Raw genomic sequence first — 21034 nt, 5'->3', positions numbered from 1 at the left:
GAGAGAGAGAGAGAGAAAAGTGGGAAGGCAAGAGTCAGAAAGGCACAGAGAGAGAGAGAGAGAGAAAAAAAAGTGGGAAGGCAAGAGTCAGAAAGACACCGAGAGAGAGAGAAAAAAGTGGGAAGGCAAGAGTCAGAAAGACACCGAGAGAGAGAGAAAAAAGTGGGAAGGCAAGGGTCAGAAAGACACCGAGAGAGAGAGAAAAAAGTGGGAAGGCAAGAGTCAGAAAGACACCGAGAGAGAGAGAAAAAAGTGGGAAGGCAAGGGTCAGAAAGACACAGAGAGAGAGAGAGAGAGAGAGAGAGAGAGAGAGAGAGAGAGAGAGAAGTGGGTTGGCAAGAGTCAGAAAGACACAGAGAGAGAGAGAGAGAGAGATCCAAAGCTAGAGCGTCACTTCCCCACCTCGTCGATGCTCTGAGCGAAGATCGTCTTGTGGATCTTCACGTATTTCTCCACCTGCTTCGTCTCCTCGATCTGTTCCTCGTGACGCCCGTCCCTGAGGTCTGAGGGATCCATGTGTCCATCCCAAATTTTCACCTCGATGGAGGACCCATCCTACAGTTTGGAGAGAATTTAGGAGGACTCCACAATAAATATAAAAAGCACACTTGTCCTGCTGTGGGAATAGTTCAAATCCTGTTGCTTTTATATATATATATATATATATATATATATATATATATATATATATATATATATATATATATATATATATATATATATATATTATATATACATATATATTTATATATGTTATATATTATATATATATATATATACAGTGTATATATATATATATATATATATATATATATATATATATATATATATATATATATATATATATATATATATTTTTATTCCAAAAATACAACGGATTTTAATTTAATTCAGGGGAGGCTTATCTCAGAATTTTGAATAAATGATGAGGCCATGTAAAGAAAATCATCCCAAAGTTGGGGCTGTGGAAAATGGAGCACCCGAAGAAAATGAGATTTTTGTGAATTTTTTTTATTTTTCCTCCTTGAAAATTTTTGGTTCTTATTTACGGGATGTTAAATTTTGAGAAAGCTTAGTTTAGTTATCAACTTCACTTCTGAAAATTTTTTATGAGGATATACTGAAGTTATGATGAATACATATTAAGATCGCCTCCTTAAGGGGGTAGTGCCGTTAGTGCACCTCATGGGGGTTCTTTGCAGCGTCCCTTCGGCCCCTAGCTGCCATACCTTGCATTCCTTTTACTGTACCTCCGTTCATATTCTCTTTTTTTCCATCTTACTTACCACCCTCTCCTAACAATGTTTTAATAATGCAATTGCAAGACTTTCCCCCTGTTACACCTTTAAAACCTTGTTCTTCTCAATTTCCCTTTCAGCGCTGAATGTCGTCATAGTTCCCAGCCCTTGGCCTCTGGCCAAAAACCTACAGTATATTCCATTCCATGACCAGATCACAAAATTCATTCTAGCCAAGACTGACTTTAACAAATAAGATCTTTTCTACTTCTTCTTTCGACCTGATTAGTCCCACTGTATAGCAGGGTCAGCTGCTCGAGTCATCTTTCTCCATCTGTTTCTGTTCCTTGCATCTTCTTCCCCCGCCCCACCTCACCCATATCCCTCCTCACCTCCTCCATCCATCTGATTTGCTGACAACCCACACTCCTCCTCCTCCTCCTCCCCATCACTGGTATGTTCTTAGCTCTCTTTATTGGTTCCACCTCCTCTCTTCTTATTACATGGCCATAGTATCTCAGACGGGCTTCCCCAGCCTTCTCCTTTACATTACATATACCACACGTTCTTCTTATATCTTGACTCTCCCTCCTTTCCAGTAGTGATATTCCAATAACATCTTTTATATGTCAGTAACTGACTTTACTTTCGTCCTGACAGAGAGCACCTCATTCATACTCACGTGGTACTTCACCATCTCCTTTTTATTAGCCAGAAGCATGACCTTGTGAGCAGGTCCCGCCTTCCCCAACATTTCCAGGACCTTGGGATCCGGCTTCCCCTTGTACAAGGGCACCCAGTGGACTCCGCTGATGATGCAATCCCTGGAGGATGTCGAAAGTAGGATTTAAGGATATTGGCTGCAGGAAAATGAAGTCTGAGAAACCAAAAAACTAAATATTTACGATACAAACACCACAGCGCTTAGTATCTAGTTAGATGAGATATATATATATAATATATATATATATATATATATATATATATATATATATATATATATATATATATAGTACTGTCCCTTGGCTGTGTTTTAACGGATTTCGTTGCTTTATATATACTGTGAGATTTTGAGGGTATGGGCAAGTGTATTTATTAGTTTAATTCATGTACAGTCGTGTAAGTATGTATGTATGTATATATATATAAATATATATTTATATACATATATTATATATATATATATATATTTTATAATTATAATATATATATATATATATATATATATATATATATATATATATATATATATATATATATATATATATATATATATATATGAATTTTTGTCACTTTTACACGCTCCAGTTTTTATGTTCAAAATATTAAGCCACAGATATCTTTTGATATTCAGTTCTTTACACCTCCGGAATTATTTTTTGATATATATATATATATATATATATATATATATATATATATATATATATATATATATATATATATATATATATTCTTTTTACTTGGTATATATTTCAAAGCCACCTGCTCCTATCCACCCTGCCTTTGACCCACCAAAAGTCGTAGTAAATGTATGTGGGTCTTATTAGGAACATTTTATGCAAAAAAAATTGTACATTTGTGTAAAACGTTGCTTAAAAATTATGAAAACAAAGGAACGGTGTTCCTTTACTTATTCCTAGAGTTTAGACAAGAATTGGTCTCACAGATTTAAGGCCTAAAACGGTCAAGATACCGAGAGAGAGAGAGAGAGAGAGAGAGAGAGAGAGAGAGAACTATCCTAACCGTCAGTAAATCAACTAAATCGCGTTGCCCTCGAACTCACTTTTCGAATAACTGGATGATGCCCCAAGCCAAGGGCGAGTCGTACTTGAAGGTAATTTTGTCATTTTTGGCATCTCTCAGCGCCCCTGGGAAGGACCCGTCCCCCGGGATATAACGAGGCTGGAACCCATAGATTTGCAGGAGGAGGATCGCCTTATCGTCGTAGTGAGGGCGGAGAGTCTGTATGGAAGAGGACATTTCATGAAATATTTTTTTAAAGAATATTTAAAGATCTGTAGTCTGTTCTTAAGGGATAAGTTGCTCCGGAATTAAGTCCTGTTTGGGTGAAATGCTACTCAATCTGGTTATCTAACCAAGTAAAACATGCGCCGAAGTTTCTTCGGCGCAGTCTAGTTTCCTGTACCGCCGCTTCAGCGTATAATCAAGGCCACCGAAAATAGATCTATCTTTCGGTGTCTCGGTATAATGCTGTATGAGCCGCGGCCCATGAAACTTTAACCATGGCCCGATGGCGGCGTGTCCTATATCGTTGCCAGAAGCACGATTATGGCTAAATTTAACCTTAAATAAAATAATAACTACTGAGGCTAGAGGGCTGCAATTTGGTATGTTTGATGATTGGACGGTGGATGACCAACGTACCAATTTGCAGCCCTCTAGCCTCAGTAGTTTTTAAGACCTGAGGACGGACGGAAAAAGTGCGGACAGGAAACGTGCGGACGGACAGACAAAGCCGGCACAATAGTTTTCCTTTACAGAAAACTAAAAATGATATGGCATTCAACAGCGAATATACCACCTTAGTAGTTTATTTATTTGTAGATTGCTAGTGCTTGATTTGATTTGATGTTGATTTAGTCAACATAAACTAGCGTAAATTTATTTTCCTCGGAGGTACTTTAGAGCTTGAGATTGTAATAAAACTCTGAGCGACTCTAAAGCTTCTATATAATTTTCCTGTCTTTTCCGACAAGTGATTATTCCCCTCGCGAGAATATGCTAAAAAGTTCCCATTTTCTGTATAAAACTTTCGACAAAACTTCTGAAAGGTTTTCATTTTAATCAAACTACTTCACGTTGTTCTAAAATCTTCCCCAAGTCAATCGTATCGCTTTCCTTCGAACTTCGTATGTTTATTGCTATGCCAAACTTACTTTTTTTTAACTTTTATTGAGAAAATTTACATAGTTTTGCACATGGTTGTCTTCTGTACAAATATATTTTTATATATACATTTACTTTTTATGTTAGTTATCACAGTGTGGTTAAAATCATCATTTACTTCTATGTACATAAGTCAGTCAGATAAGAAAGTACTAACAGTACAAAATAGACTCCATAACTAGCTAATAATGCAATAAAATATAAATTATTGCAATGTGCATATAATGTTACATTTTGATATCAGAAAGGATTTTATTCATTGCACAAATGTTACTCCTAGTTCTCGAGATGAACATAATCTGAAGTTACTTACTGAGCCGTCGTCGTCCCACTCTGGTGACCTCTGGGCAGATAGGAAATTGACCTTCTTCGTAATGGACCTCTGGTAGCCTCCGAATCCGTCTCCTTTTGGTTTGCCGGTCGTATCCTTGCCCGGGAGAACCTCGCAGTACACTTGGCAAAATTTGTGTTCTTGGTAGACTGAAAATGGAGAATCACAGTAGATACGTTTGTGAGATATTTCAGAAAATTAGATTTCATTTGTAGTTACAAAGGTATTTTAGGGGGATGGCACTGTACATGTTTTAGTTGAGGTCAAAAGCAAGGGCAGAACAAAATCTGTAGTGATAATAATAATAATAATAATAATAATAATAATAATAATAATAATAATAATAATATTGAAAGGTCAGTCGAATCTCTTCATATGGTGTCCACAAAAGTCCAGTCTGTCACTGATTTTCACCTTCAGCTAAGATTTCATAAGCTCCAAAATCAACATCGCTTATTCCTATGGCCACTTAGACTGAAATATATATTGGTTTTCTTAAGTGTCCACAAGATTTCCTAACCTTTCACTGATTTGACCTCAGCCTTTGATATTTTGAATAAAAAATGAATAGTTTTCTTATATGTTCATGTTAGCATCTGTGTAGCAAATAAAAGACAGGAAGGTCGATTTTCCCTCATATAAAATGGTGTCCAAAACATGATTATATAACTGATTTTGACCTCAATCTTTGATCGTTTCACTTAAGAATTAGAAGGCTTTTTCCTTTGGCCATATAACATCTTTGTAGCAAGTATGATATTGACAGCCCAATTGGCCCTCTCAATAATGTGACCCGAACATTACCTAACCTGTTGCTGACTTTAACCTCAGTCTTAATGTCTTTGGCAGTTTTCGTTAATGATCACAGGGATTTAGGAAATAACCTTTAGTCTGTTCTGCATTACTGCCCTAAAATGGAAGACTGCGCTATTTGCAAAAATACAAAACCAAGCAAAATGGTAGACACTTCAGTTTTCCCTTCCTAACTACTGATTTTGTAGATGCTGCAAATCGGACCCCGAAATACTCGTGGAAAACATCGAAGAATCATTCTGAAACTGCAGTAACTTGTGTATTTTGTGTATCACGAGCCCAGTAGGTGGAATATCTCAATTTCGAAAATTTCGCATATACTGCAGTTTTCCATTTTAGCGCAGAGTAGTTATTTAGACGGAAAGAGAAATCTGGTTACCTGCAGTATCTGCAAAAATACAAAGTTTAGAAATGGTAAATACTGCAGTTTTCCCTTGCCTTACTACTGATTTGCAGATACTGCAAATGGGACCCCCTAAATACTCGTGTAAAGCATTGAAGAATCATTCTGAAACTGGAGTAACTTGTGTATTTTGTGTTTCACGAGCCCAATAGGTGGCATACTTCAGTTTCGACAATTTTGCAGATTCTGCAGTTGTCCATTTAGGGCAGTGTAGTTATTTAGAAGGAAAGAGAAGTCTGGTTACCTGGAAGGCCAAACACGGCGAGGACATTAGCCTTGAACCCGACCTTAGGGCAATAACGGATGTAGTGAGCGTAGTCGATGTTTGGAACTTGTTCCTTCGACTTCTTCTGCTGCTCTTTTTGGTCCAAAGTGGTCTCCATATAGGTCTGGCAAATTGGGATATTGCAGATCAATTATCAATTGTAAAAAAATGAAAGAATCCCTAGATTCTAAGTACAGTAAAAAATTAATAAATGCCCGTGGCTATTTGGTTAAGTGAAATCAAGAGTTATATACCAGTTATTCAGTAAGCTGTTTTGCCAAAGTCATGCCTTCAGCAACGATATTTCAGAACGAGGAAATAAAATAAATATAATGCCATTCACAATATTTTCAAGTTGTTCGTGAGATTAGGGTTAGAATGAGTTTATACGTTGCGTTTCTGTGCAATATAACATGATTTCAGATGAGAATACTTACCTATCATGTTACAACAATTAACGTGGGACATATGTGACACTAAGAATATATACTGTATATGAAATGCAATAAATAGGACAAAGTGCAATATTAAAAGGGTAGAGTCAAGTTTGGTGAGTCTTCAAAAGAATTGCTTAAGAATTTTAACTTGTCGAGACTAATACCAAGACAAAGAAACGTCAGTTCAAGCAAACATGAGGGCACTTCTATGGAAAGAGAATTGTAGTACAAATTAAAGAAAAAGTATAGTACAAAATTTAAAAAAGAAAAAGGCAAGGGAATAATATTCTGAAGGTCAAACCAGTCGTCGGTGAGAAAAAGAATTTACTGTCCATTTCAGGGAACGCGATCATCGTTTTTCTCAGATTTCTTTCAAACCAATTATTTGATCGAAATGGTACTTTGACACATTGTACAAGACACCTCCCGCTAATTTTTGGATATACAGTGAATTGTCAAATGGTGTTAGTTAAGGCGTTTACTCCTGACTTTTAAAGGCAAAGTCTCATGAGTCAGCAGGACTAATCTACTCAGTCGAACGTCCGCTATCCCCCATAGACAGGAATGGGGGGGGGGCGGAGATGGGGAGGCCAGGAAAGTGTGTTGAGGGGGGGATGAGGAGGGAAAGGGGAGGGAGGGACGGGATGGGGATAAAAGACGTTCGAATTTATAGTTTGGCGATGCTTGGCAACACCATGTAAGTTAAGAGTCAACGCCTTAACTAACACCATTCGACAGTGCACAATATTACCCAAAATTAGCGGGCGGTGTCTTGTACACTGTGTCAAAGTACCATTTCGATCAAATAATTAGTTTGAAAGATATTTGAGAAAAACGATGACTGCGGTCCCTGAAATGGGCAATAGGTAACTAAAAACTTTTATTTACAGGAAAGCAAATAAAAGCGATGAAGCTGACATGCAATCAAGATTTTTCATATGCAAGCATTTTTTTTTTAAAGAAAGTACATAAAAGTTGTGTCATTTTGCACTTGGTCTAAAAAAAATCGATCCATCGTCATATTAATATTACGTAACAGTCGGCTCAGTTGTCTGGTTAAACTATTTTAATATAATAATAATAATATGTAATCTCTTTGTCAGTACAGACCCGTCTGTCTACGCAAGTAAATTTTGGGGAAAAAAATAGACTTCGATATTTTTGCATTTTCTTAACAAAGCTTTGCTCGAGATAGGATGTAAATTTGGAAGCGTTAAGAAGCGCTGAAAAGGTCACTTCTGTTCGCGACAGACTTTCGTCTTCAAATCAAGTTTCTCGGTTTCACCGCTCCTACAAGATTTCGATCCTCGTTCAACTTGACAAATTTATTTTAACTTACATCCGATTTTTTTTATTCCATTTTATTATTTTGCTGGTTCAGAATTTATGGTTATTTTAGTTGTCTGTATGATGATTCAGGGCACTGGCGGATCCAGGGTGGGGGCGGGGGCCACCTGGGCACGTGCCCCCCTACATGAAGCATAATGAGAAAATAATAATATTGAAGATTTAGATAATAAAATAACATAAATGAAAAATATAAAAGTGGGAAAAAATAAAGGTTATAGAAATATGTATATGTATGTTGTATATATATATATATATATATATATATATATATATATATATATATATAATATATATATATATATGTGTGTGTGTGTGTGTATGTAATGAGAAAGTGGTGGCCCCCAATTAAGTTTTTTTCTGGGTCGGCCAGTGGTTCAGGGCCGTTTATAATTTAATTCTGTACTGAAATATTTCATTCGTTTTTATGTTTCACAAAATTTCCATCATCCAGTATCCTCTTGGTTTAACAATGATTTTCAGTTCGTAATTCAATATGCGCTAGAAGGCTTAATATCTAAGCCCATGGTATCTCGTTATCATATCAATATTGATAATTTTCCATGAAAATGAACCGTTTGAAGCCAAATCACAATCATTTTCCTTGTGAAATAATTTTCAAGATTTTCTTCGGAGCCAAGTCACAATCATTTTCCTTGTGCAGTAGTTTTCCAGATTTGTTTCACTTAGTGATAAACAATCAAATAGGTGTGATCAATGTAACTTTGAAGTTATTATTAAAAAAATACGCATTCGCACAAAAGGCATCATTTATTTAGATACGACAACATCTAGCATTCAGCAAAGTTATTTGGTGCCGTGGTAGTGAACACCAGAGAGATCAGAAGAGTAACTTTCAAGGCATTTGTAAAAGCTGTTTACTTTGTTTCTTGTGAATTAACTTACCTTGACCTTTGACTTTAAAAGGTGTTTGAAAAATCATAAAAAAAAAAAAGTTATGGTTAGTCAGTATTTTTCGTTAATTGTCACCTGGTGACAGAAAAGTAGATAAATCTCATACTTACAGTACGTTGGCAGTTTTATATATGGTAATTAATTATGTTATTGTGCCCCAATGTCCTGGGTTACCCGAATCAGCAGTGCCTAGATTAAAGCAAATGAAATCCCTATACATCTCAGGACCCACTTGATTATATCTTTATTTATGTGGAAAACCTGTTTAAGCTCAATCCTCAATTGACAAAATAATTAATTTAAACATTGAAGCTATTAAAACTCGGTCCTCAGTTGATAAAATATTTTATTTGAAAATTAAAACTCTGAAAATCAATGCTCTGTTAGACGCACTGTAGAATATAAATGTCAGAGCAGTTTAGACTCAATCTTCAGTTGACAGAATGTGTGATTCAACCGTAATTGTTTATATTTTGTTTCTTAGAAATGCTAAGATTAGCCAAGATTTTAATGAATGTCAACAATTCTGTAGAATGGATTTCAACATTAACGTTCCATATCAGGTTGGGCATGATTTAAAGCAACAATAAAAGTAATTAAGAGAAAATGGGATGAATTTATCTTCATCAAAACTGTAGCTTTTTGTTTATAGTTAATATCATTACCGGGATTATTTCAATAATGATAAACAGCTCATGTAATTACGAAAAGGTTTTATCAACTGAAGTTTGTGCTCATTATTTAATTACCAAAAAAAAGTCTCTTTCATTCCCTAGAGTTTTTTTTTCTGATTAGAAAACACATTTATTTACTTTTCATATCTGAATAATCAATTTAATCCCAATCATTTATTAACAAAACACATTTATTTACTTTCATTTATTTAGAAAACACATTTGTTTACTTTCATATCTGAATAATCAGTTTAACCCCATATTCATTTAACTGAGTTAAAGTTTAACCTAACCATAAACCATTTCAGTTACCTGGAGCTTTTACTCATAAGATCAGAAACTATTTCAGTCTTCTCGAAATTAAATTGAATTGAATTGAATATAGAATTTAGGCCAAAGGCCTATGAGGTCATTCAGCGCTGAAACGGAAATTGACAGTAAAAGGTTTGAAAGGTGTAACAGGAGAAAAAACCTCGCAGTTGCACTATGAATTAATTGTTAGGAGAGGGTGGAGAGTAAGATGGAAGAAAGAGAATATGAAAGGAGGCACAGTAAAAGAACGAAAGGGGTTGCAGCTAGCTGAGCCGAAGGCACACTGCAAAGAACCTCTAATTTAAGTGCACCGCATGAGGTGCACTGACGATATCCGTTGTACTACGGGGATCTCGAAATTTAACCTATGGTACTCGGATTCATTTGCGTCACTAAAAATTTTAGTAATTTTATCAAAATCCACTTTTTTTTTTTACCTAAAGCTTTTATCTGATCTAATTAGGAAGCAGTTTTAATGCCTAAAGCTTTTTTTTTAAGACTTTGTTTTTTGACTCGAAACTTTTGCATTATTCTCTAGAAATCACCTTTGTTGCGAAAAGATCATATATATCTAATTTACGGAAAGATCATATTTATTTAATTTGCGTAGAGGTCATATTTATTCAATTTGCGGAAAGGTCATAATTATTTAATTTGCCTAAAGGTCATAATTTAATTTGCCTAAAGGTCATAATTTATATAACGAGAGACAAACTTTTTGCCAAAACAGTTTTAATACTTATCTAGCAATCAGTCTTTTCGCTAGAAGCCTTGACTTATTCCATTTAAAAACCAATTTTCTTTCTTAGAGGTTCTTGCTCATTTAGTAAGCAATCTCTTTCCGAGGAAAGGCGAAAATATTGGAATTGGGAATCAGAATTCCAGACAGGAGGATTTTCGGTCTCACCTCAAGTGCTGGGCCATTGGGCAGCTCCGCCTTCTCCTCGAGACTCAGCATCTTTCTCAGATGGTCACCAACAAGGCTGGTCCTGTAGGAGGATTGGGAAGAAGGATATTCAAGAGGGAACAGGGATAGGTTAATATATATATACATGTATATATATATATATATATATATATATATATATATATATATATATATATATATACAGTATATATATCTTATATATATATACAGTATATATTATATATATTATATATGTATAATTATATATACACAATTGTGGAGTCATTTACAAAAGTACCTTTAACAAAGATATATGCATTGAAACGTTCCGTATCTCCACTGACAAGTCTGGGTGATTGTAGACGTTACACAAAGTTGTATATATACAGTATATTATGTATGTATATATATATATATATATATATATATATATATATATATATATATTGTATATATATATATATATATATATATATATATATTGTATATATATATATATATATATATATATATATATATATATATACTTATATATATATATATATATATATATTTATATATACTTATTTATGTATATATATATATACACATATACATATGCGTATATTATAAATGGCTGTGCAACGCCAGCTGCTCATATCAATAGAATCTTAAAATCCTCTCAGATTAAACAACAGCTTCAACAAAACCTTACTTGTAGTCGTCCCGCGAAAGGTAGTGCTTGTAGATCCTCTTCTCAGATTCCGTGGGAGTGGTTCCTTCGTTCTGGTAGTATCCTGTCTCGTAGTTAGGAGCTGGCACATAGTCCTGATAGGATTAAGGATATGATCTATTTCCAGGATTCTTAACAGGAAGGCCGATATAGTGACTGTTTCAAAAAGTGTAAGAGGAAGGTTATATAGAAATGTAGATATAGCCTAGTGATCGTTTCAAGATATGAGACGAGGGTTGTAAGAAATGTAGATATAGTAATCTTTTCTGAAGATATAAGACGAGAGATATATAACAATGTAGATATAATGAATCCTGAAATTAGGATATAATGAAATGTAGATATAATACCTCGAGTTAGCAGATACATACCTGTCAGTCACATTATCTATATTTGCTTTTAATGATTGAAAGTCAAAATTTCCTTTTATGTACATTTTTCTCCCTTCTCATGTAGAAGTGTCTATATTTAAAAATCAGAATATCCTGTTACGTTCAAGAGAGGGCACTTATTTGACACTGACATCTAAAATTTTTCAAGGTCACCTCTTGTAACATTTTAATTGATATTAATCGAGTTGACTAGCACTACTGGAAAGGAGGGAGAGTTAAGATATAAGAAGAATGTGTGGTATATGTAATGTAAAGGAGAAGGCCGGGGAAGCTCGCCTGAGATACTATGGCCATGTAATAAGAAGAGAGGAGGTGGAACCAATCAAGAGAGCTAAGAACATGCCAGTGACGGGGGGAGGAGCGTGGGGCGTCAGTGGATCAGATGGATGGATGTGGTAAGGAGGGATATGGGTGAGATGGGACTAGGGGAAGAAGATGCAAGGAATAGAAATAGATGGAGAAAGTTGAGTCGTGCGGCCGACCCTGCTATACAGTGGGGAACTAATGAGGTCGAAAGAAGAAGAATCAAGTTGACTAGCATATTCCACTGACGTTACACTGAAGATTTGATCAGATTTCCTTAAGGGCTCCGAAACCGACCTTCGAAGCCGGCAGGAACCTGACGCAGATGGTGGTGCCGTAAATGGGGATGTTGTCGTCCATGTCAGTGTAGTCGAGGTCCTCCAATCCCCCCGTTGGATTGGGCAGTCCGTGACGGATCCGGATTTGCCACCCGCCAACGCAAAGTTGCGGTGGTTTGAGTTCGCCCTTGAAGACCCTCAGGAGACAGGAGCCTACCACAACAACCTTCCTGAAGAAGAGAAAAAAAGTAAGCATACCTTAGTTTAACCAGACTACTGAGCTGATTAGCAGCTCTCCTAGGGCTGGCCCGAACGATTAGATTTATTTTACATGGCTAAGAACCAGCTGGTTACCTAGCAACGGGACCTACAGCTTATTGTGGAATCCGAACCACATTATAACGAGAAATGAATTTCTATCACCAGAAATTCCTCTAATTCTTCATTGGCCGGTCGGAGAATCGAACGCAGGCCCAGCAGAGTGCTAGCCGAGAACGATACCAACCCGTCCAATGAGGAACTTCCTGAAGAAGAGAGCAGAGCAGAGATGGAGGAGTGCGAAAAGATGGAGAAAAAAGGAAAACAGGTGATAAAAACAGGAGGCTGATAAATAATCAGCGGCCATATGATATTTAAAGAAATTAATAGTGACAGGAATTATTTAATGACCATATGATAATTGAAGAAATTCATTAGTGATCATATGGTAATCAAAGAAATTAATTAGTGACCGTGAAAATTAAAAAAAATAGTGTCTGTATGATAATTAAAGAAATTAATTAGTGGCCTTATAATAATTAAAGAAATTAATTAGTGGCCATTTGGTAATTAAAGAAATGAATTAGTGACCATATGATAATTAGAGAAATGGTATTAGGGCAGCGATGCATTGCTACCCTAATAATATTCTCCTTGCATTTCAATACATTTTATCTGTTTGTTAATTTATTATTATTTTTTTCTTTTTTAATAAGTGAGTGGAATATCTTCTTTCTGTATTTCCCTTTACCTCCTCTTACTTCTTCCTAATGAACTCCATATTCTTTTGAAGTTTGAATTTTAATTCAATGACCCCTTTGGTGGGCGTGTTTCATATGAATAGGTTTCATCTTTTGAATAATATTAATAATAATGATATATGGTAATGAAAGAAAATCCTGAAGACAAAAGAGAGAGAGAGAGAGAGAGAGAGAGAGAGAGAGAGAGAGAGAGAGAGAGAGAGAGAGAGAGAGAGAGAGAAAGGAAAGTGGAAGGCAGGAAGAATACAAATCTGGATGGATAAAATGAGAAATAAACCGTTTTCACATAAGCAGGGGATAAGAAAAAAAAATTGTGATAAGTTGCAGATAAAATGAATTTAAAAGGAACTTATGATTACAGCAGATGAATGAAGGAATAGTCGTGAGATAAGAAAATAATAGTGAAATAAGGAACTGATGATTATAAGGAACAGTCATCTGGGATGTATGAAAACAAGTAAAAAAAAAAAAATATATATATATATATATATATATATATATATATATATATATATATATATACAGTATATATTTTTAGGGGGGATTAGAGCGGTATGCTCACTTATGGATGTTATATACAGTATATATGAGACAATCTAAGGCTGATAAACCTATGAGCTTACTTCAGCAAGAACATTCAAACTGGTGCTTATTTAATGTAGTAAAGAATTATGAATTTATTTAAAGAGAATTAGGAGGATATTGAGAGTTCAAGGGGTTTTGAACATAATAGATAATATAAATACCATTAGTATTGGGAACTTACTTAATATAATCTAATAGACAGGTTTTTTTTTAGAGAGAATTAACGCAACAAACTTGATGGAAATTATGCTTAAAGGTCGTTTAGGCTTCCCAATTCCTATAAGGATAAGTAGACCCATGGATTCACTTCGTATTTAGACCTATAAAAATACGAGGAAAATAATCCTGCAAACTTAACTAAAAGAAAAAGACCGTTGACCTAACTTAAATAGAGGTAGACTTACTAACCATACAAACTTAACTAAAAGAAAAAGACCATTGACCTATTTTAAATAGAGTTAGGCTTACAAACGGAAAAAAGATAATCAGACCTACGAAACCATTAAATGAGAAATATATGGAAGATTTATTTAAAGTGACAACACCAACGACCTAGCCTAAAGTAGCTCCTCATGCGGCGCACTGTAGGCATTGCTTAAGGTTCTTTTCAGCGTCCCTAAGGCCCTTCGCTGCAACCCTTCTTATTCCTTTTACTAAACATCCGTTCATTTTCTCTCTCTTCCATCTCACTTTCTACCCTCTCCTAAAATTGACTCCTAGTGCAACTGCGAGGTTTTCCTCCTGTTACACCTTTCAAATCTTTTTGCTGTTAGTTTCCTTCTTCAGCGCTGAATGACCACATAGGTCCCAGCGCTTGGCCTTTGGCCTAACTTCTGTATTCTGTTCTATTCTAACTTAAAGTAGGAAAGACCTTCGACCTTACTTGGTGTGGTTTTCATAACCGTAGACCCGCACAATAATGACCATCTCGGGGTTCAGGAACTGCCGCCCTTTGTTGTTAGGTTTGTTCAGGCACAATTTGAATCTGGGAGAAAAATTGCCAAACGTCTCAAGAATAAAGAATAAAATATTCTTTGTGGGATGTAGAGACATATCATGTGAAAAGGGGGAATTTTGTCTTGAAAATTTAAATACTGTGAATCGATACAAGCTCTCACTCTGCAAGATGGTGAAAGGAAAATTGCTATTCACATTGTGTTTATCATATGACTTAGCTTGGCGGGAACACGTGTAACATTTATAATAATAAAAAATTTGATATTGATGGAGTAATTATAATAATAATAGTATTACCAGTAAAACCATGGACAAGTTAGGCAGTTATAACAGCAATACCATCGAAGTCATTTCACTGCAAGAGATGCATTACTTACTTGAATTTTGGACAGCGAGTTTGGCTATCCAGCACTGGATAAGCCAAAATATCCGGCACATTCTTATCCTCAGATATGTACATGTTAATTATCCTGCCGGTGACCTGCAGAAGAGTACAAGGGAATGAGTTAACAATAATTATATATATATATATATATATATATATATATATATATATATATATATATATATATATATTATATATATATATATATATATATATATATATATATATATATATATATATATATATATATATATATATATATATATATATATATATATATATACATATGACATCACATCACCGTGATTCATATACAATCAGAAAGCTACAAACGTCCTTTAATATCAATTTTCTCTTACCTGAAATAATATATTTTCATATATGTTACCGAAGGGGGAATTTTTGATATTGATATCAGTCCACCGTCCGTGAATATCGAACCAGCGACGGACGAGGAATCAGACTACAGTGACGCACTAACGAAATCGGCCACAAGAGAGGCCGATTTCGTTAGTGCGTCACTGTAGTCCTGATTCCTCGTCCGTCGCTGGTCTGATCCCACGGGACGGTGGACTTATTATCAACTTAAAAATTCCTTCGGTAACATATATATGAAAATATATTATTTCCGAGGTAGAGTGAATTGGATATTAAAGGACGTTTGTAGCTTTCTGAATATATACATATGTGTGTTTATGAACAGCATGTATAATTAATAGATACACAAGCAACAGAACACATATATACTTCTGCATTCTAAACTATGCAAATACACATATTCATAGTCATATACTGACTGTTGGTGGGGGTATGTTAAAAAATAGTGTACTTGGTACGGGAATGAAAAAAAAAAAACTTAATGAATGAGAAAGTTTCTGGTGTCAGAATTTGTGCCTGGCTGAACTTTTGAGAACAAGAAAGGGCGGTTGTGTTAGGCGACGTAATTTGAAAAAGTTGGGCGAAAGATAGGCTAGCTTAAATGGTTTGTACCTGGCTTTCTGGGGTAAATCAAAATTTGCAGCTAAAGTGCATATAGACTGGAAAATTAATGCATCCCAAATCGAAACCTAAGAAACATGGAAATGAGAGGTCAGTTATGCCATACCTTGCAGTGACTTATATTATCTGGTAAGAACCTGACGGAGTCGATGTAGAAGTCGCAAGGTTCGGAGACTTTCGTTGCAGCCGGTAACGAAGGGGTGTGTTTCTTGTCGTACGGGACCCAGGCTGCATCTTTAGGGGAGGGGGTTGGTGGAGGGGAGTAGGTGATCGTTGTGGTGGAGGGGGAGTTGGTGATCGTTGGGGTGGAGGGGGATGGGTGTCCGCTGGCGTGGAGGGGGAGTGGGTGGTCTTCGGGGAGGAAGGGGAATGGGAGCAATCACTGTCGTAGGCTCTGTATGTGAAAAGACAGTAAGGGCGTTGTATTATTTCTTTTCTATGATGGCTGTCTGAACACCTACTTGCGCATAACCACACAATTATCAGCTTAATTACTCTGTATTCATATCCAGAGTCACAGCCACAGAAATATATATAATGTATAATTATTTAGGTACCTTAGTCCTGACGTAATGTTTCGCGATTAGGTCGTAGATTACCAGTAAGGCAATCTGCCTATGTTTAATTTGGGATGGCCAGTTATTCATTTCCTACAATGGTGCAAACATTGCAGATGTGCAAGCATTCTTAAAGATAGAACAGTCCTGAAAGACCACTGACTTGAGAACCAGACTTACCCAGAATAGATTGCCAAAATATAAATGGCTAGACTTTAAAACAACTCACTCTTGGTTAGATGATTTTGATGATATCTAATAACAGTTCTCCCCCATCAAAGGCTCAGTGCTACTCACTTTTTGGCAGAGGCTTAGGTTCAGGTTTAGGTTCAGGCTCAGGCTCGGGTTCGGGCAAAAGTTCAGGTTCACTTTCGCTCTCCGTGTCGGGCTCCGGTTCGTAGACGGGAAGAGCCGTCATCTCGAGGCTGTCGTCATCGGAGTCGCTGTCTGACTTCAGGTCTAGGCTGACGTCGAAGAGGCGATCGGCTGCGAAGGGCATTATGAGATTGCCTCTGGGACCTGGGAGAGAAAAATGAAACAACTAAAAAATGCACCGAAGTTTCTTGGGCGCAATCGAGTTTTCTGTACAGCCGCCACAGCTTATAATCAAGGCCACCAGAAATAGAACTATCTTTCGGTGGTGGTCTCGGTATGAGCCTCAGGCCATGAAACTTCAACCACGGCCCGGTGGTTGCCTATCCTATATGGTTGCCAGAAGCGCGATTATGGCTAACTTTAACCTTAAATAAAATAAAAACTAATGAGGCTAGAGGGCTGCAGTTTGGTAAGTTTGATGATTGGAGGGTGGATGATAAACATACCAGTTTGCAGCCCTCTAGCCTCAGTAGTTTTTAAGATCAGAGGGCGCACAGGAAAAGTGCGGACAGAAAGAAGTGCGGACGGACAGAAAACTAAAAAGGTCTTAACACGTATGAATTAGAATAAAGAAGCTTTGATTTGTTTTGAAACGAAATGGGAGGCAATATAGTTTAGTTCTGGAACGAGACACGTTGTTGGTTAGCTATGAACCACATCATAAAAATCCTAATTTACAAAAGTGTTATCCAGTTAATGATTATCCGTAAACCGGCCGGGTCATGAGTTCAAACCCGGGATAAAGCAACAAAAATAATTTCTTTACTCACTCATTTTTCGGGTGGATTTCTACCACCAATCTATAGGTGATCATCCAGTCGACCATTTGTTCATCCTTTGCTAGCGTATCACTTCTTATAATTCCCTTTATCGTTCTGCTTTCAATTACGGTCATTGCAACTTTACTTCTTTTTTTTTCACACGCAATGATTTTAGCAGAGCGTGAATCACGCCACCAGCTTACTATTTGGCATCAGTTTCGTCATGATTCATGCAAGAGAATATTACGAGGCTTTCATACCGAATCGGCTTAGGGTCATACGACGTTGCATGCTGTCATGGAATTCAAAATTTGACAAGTTATTGACAGCTCGTCTTTGCTAGAAAAAAAAAATGTATTTTTTTTATCTATTCTACCTCTGGGGCAATGCGCAGCATAGACAGGGTACGTTTGAAACCAGGATTTATTGAATAATATTCATGCGTAGATCATACACACACACATACACACATGCCCTCTGATACACGTTTGAAGATAATATATATATATATATATATATATATATATATATATATATATATATATATATATATATATATATATATATATATATACTATATATATATATGTGTGTGTGTGTGTGTGTGTGTATATATATATATATATATATATATATATATATATATATATATATATATATATATATATATATATATATATATATCAAACGTCTGCATACATACATTTTGGATCAGGAAATCAACCTTTTGAAAGAAGCCCATACTAAGATTCCCCATTATTTTAGGAATAGATTTGGGTCTATTAGTACCCTTTCCAAATGGCTTCTTGAAAACTCAAATACAAAACAATAAAAAAAAAATCGATGCTAAAAGATAAGTTCCTCATGTGAAGGGAAAAAAACGCTTAGAAATGCCATCATTCATCCATATCGTTCATCAAAGATGAAGCCTGTTAGTTATGAATAAAACTCCTTAACGGTGGCTGATAATAAAGTCACAGGAAAGAAAGTCACAATTTTGTCTGGGAAAAAAGTCAGAGGAAAAAAGTCACATTAATTTATGGTGGCCGGTAATAAAGTCACAGGGGAAAAAATCACAATATTTCTTGGGAGTTATATCTTTATGATATTTAGAGTCTTTTGCTTATATGTGTATACGGAAATCCACAACGGGCTTGTACTAAACACGCCGCAAAGGTGGATACATATCGTGTTAAAACCCTTGGGAGCAATCGCGATCTAGGAAAGATTATTGTGACTTTTTTACCTGGATTCTCATTAACTACAGGGAACTGGCTTCCAGATTTGTCTAAAAAATGGACGATAGACCCATATCGATTCGAGATATGGTTTCCAGGAGAAAAAGAATAAGACCTCTATAAAGAGGAAGTCTCCCACGGCACATCTATCGAAGATTTTAGGTAACCCTTCCTACTTGAAGGATTTTCAGAATTGTCAATACCTTTGATACCACTTGCGTGTAGAGGTATACAAGTTTTTTTTTTAACACCCGGAGAGTTGAAGGTCACTCTGCGCGGGGGAAAGCAATATTTTTACTTATTTATATTTCAGTCCATGTTTACAAGGGTCTTATTGTGTTTACTCTGTTTATTTTTTATTTAACTTCTTTGTGTTTCTTCCTGTCGCCTACTTTAAAAGTCTTTAGCATGCTTTATCCATTTCGTCGCTCATTGTCTTATTTCCATTATAATTTTCATCAAAGCGAATTTTATCGCAGCAGAAAAAAACAAGTAAAAAATGCGCCTAAGTTTCTTCAGCACGATCGAATTTTCTGTACAGCGTATAATCAAGACCACCGAAAATAGATCTATCTTTCGGTGGTCTCGGTATAATGCTGTATGAGCCGCGGCCCATAAATCTTTAACCACGGCCCGGTGGTGGTATGGCCTATATTGTTGCCAGATGCATGATTATGGCTAGTTTTAATCTTAAATAAAATAAAAACTACTGAGCTAGAGGGCTGCAATTTAGTATGGTTGATGAATGTAGGGTGGATGATCAACATACCAATATTGTAGCCCTCTAGCCTGAGTAGTTTTTAAGATCTGAGGGCGGACAGAAAAAGTGCGGACGGACAGACAGCGCCGGCACAATCGTTTTCTTTTACAGAAAACTAAAAAAAGATGGCCACTCTGCACGCATCCTCCTCATGAACATTCCGCAACGTTAATCTGGACCATAAATAAAGATGTCTCAGCATGACACTCCGTTAAAGTTAATTGGACAGTTCCGTGACGAAGCCTTACGGCCAAACAGAGGTGAAGGTTAAAAAAGGATTCCTTTGTTTGCTGGTATCCTTCGCTGCCTTTACATCGCAAACAATTCCCAGGAATCCCGGTAGAGGTGTGTATGAAGGTCGTTGGGTCTCTCGTTTGTCAACTGAGACGCCGAACGCGGGATAGTTTATGTAAAGGCAGGGTCGAAAGTACGGGCAGCCTATAACGCCCTTTTCTGTTGTAGGTCTAGGGAGCCCAACGCCCTTTTCTGTTGTAGGCTTAAGGACCCCAATGCCCTTCTCTGTTCTAGGCCTAGGGAGCCCTGTGCCCTTTTCTGTTATAGGGCTAAGGAGCCCAATGCCCTTTTTTTGTTATAGGTCTAGGGAGCCCAATGCCCTTTTTGTTTTGTAGGTCTAGGGAGCCCAGTACCCTTTTCTGTGGCAGGTCAAGGGAGCCCAATGCCTTTTTCTGTTGTAGGTGTAGGGAGCCCAATGCTCTTTTCCGTTGTAGACCTAAGAAGCCCAATGCCCTTTTCCGTTGTAGGTCTAGGAAGCCCAATTCCCCTTTATGTTGTAGGCCTATGGTTTACGAGGAAGACTGGTTCCAGGAAATGAGGAAGTAGTACTCTTGTCCGTATAGGCTTGAAGAAAAAAAAAAAGCTAAATCCCTTGTCAATGTTAGGCCAAAAAAGAGACGAGAGGAAGTAATTCCTTTATCAATGAATTCACAAAATCGAGAGAAAGTAATGTACATCTCCGTCATAAGCTAAAAGAAAACAAGTAAAAAATGCGCTGAAGTTCCTTTGGCGTAATCGAGTTTTCTGTGGTCTCGGTATAATGCTATATGAGCTGCGGTCCATGAGACTTTAACCACGGCCCGGTGATGGCATGTCCTATATCGATGCCAGACGCACGATTAAGGCTAACTTTAGCCTTGGATAAAA

General features: G+C 36.5%; 1 protein-coding gene across 1 annotated transcript in view; it reads right to left on the bottom strand.

Annotated features, from left to right (window-relative positions):
* LOC136843139 (uncharacterized) overlaps positions 1-21034 on the bottom strand; it is a 93570-nt gene that overhangs the window by 2304 nt on the left and 70232 nt on the right. Inside the window, exons 13-26 of the mRNA XM_067111186.1 lie at positions 17037-17258; positions 16837-16897; positions 16461-16576; positions 16289-16425; positions 15176-15279; positions 14725-14826; positions 12257-12467; positions 11247-11359; positions 10553-10634; positions 5940-6084; positions 4462-4628; positions 3025-3203; positions 1921-2062; positions 403-555 (exon numbers count right to left, since the gene is read on the bottom strand). Coding sequence (XP_066967287.1) covers positions 403-555; positions 1921-2062; positions 3025-3203; positions 4462-4628; positions 5940-6084; positions 10553-10634; positions 11247-11359; positions 12257-12467; positions 14725-14826; positions 15176-15279; positions 16289-16425; positions 16461-16576; positions 16837-16897; positions 17037-17258 — 1934 coding nt within the window. The remainder of the gene's footprint in view (positions 1-402; positions 556-1920; positions 2063-3024; positions 3204-4461; positions 4629-5939; positions 6085-10552; positions 10635-11246; positions 11360-12256; positions 12468-14724; positions 14827-15175; positions 15280-16288; positions 16426-16460; positions 16577-16836; positions 16898-17036; positions 17259-21034) is intronic.

The sequence above is a fragment of the Macrobrachium rosenbergii genome, chromosome 2, assembly GCF_040412425.1.
Source record: "Macrobrachium rosenbergii isolate ZJJX-2024 chromosome 2, ASM4041242v1, whole genome shotgun sequence".
NCBI lineage: Eukaryota > Metazoa > Arthropoda > Malacostraca > Decapoda > Palaemonidae > Macrobrachium > Macrobrachium rosenbergii.
This window is presented reverse-complemented; position numbering and strand designations above follow the sequence as displayed.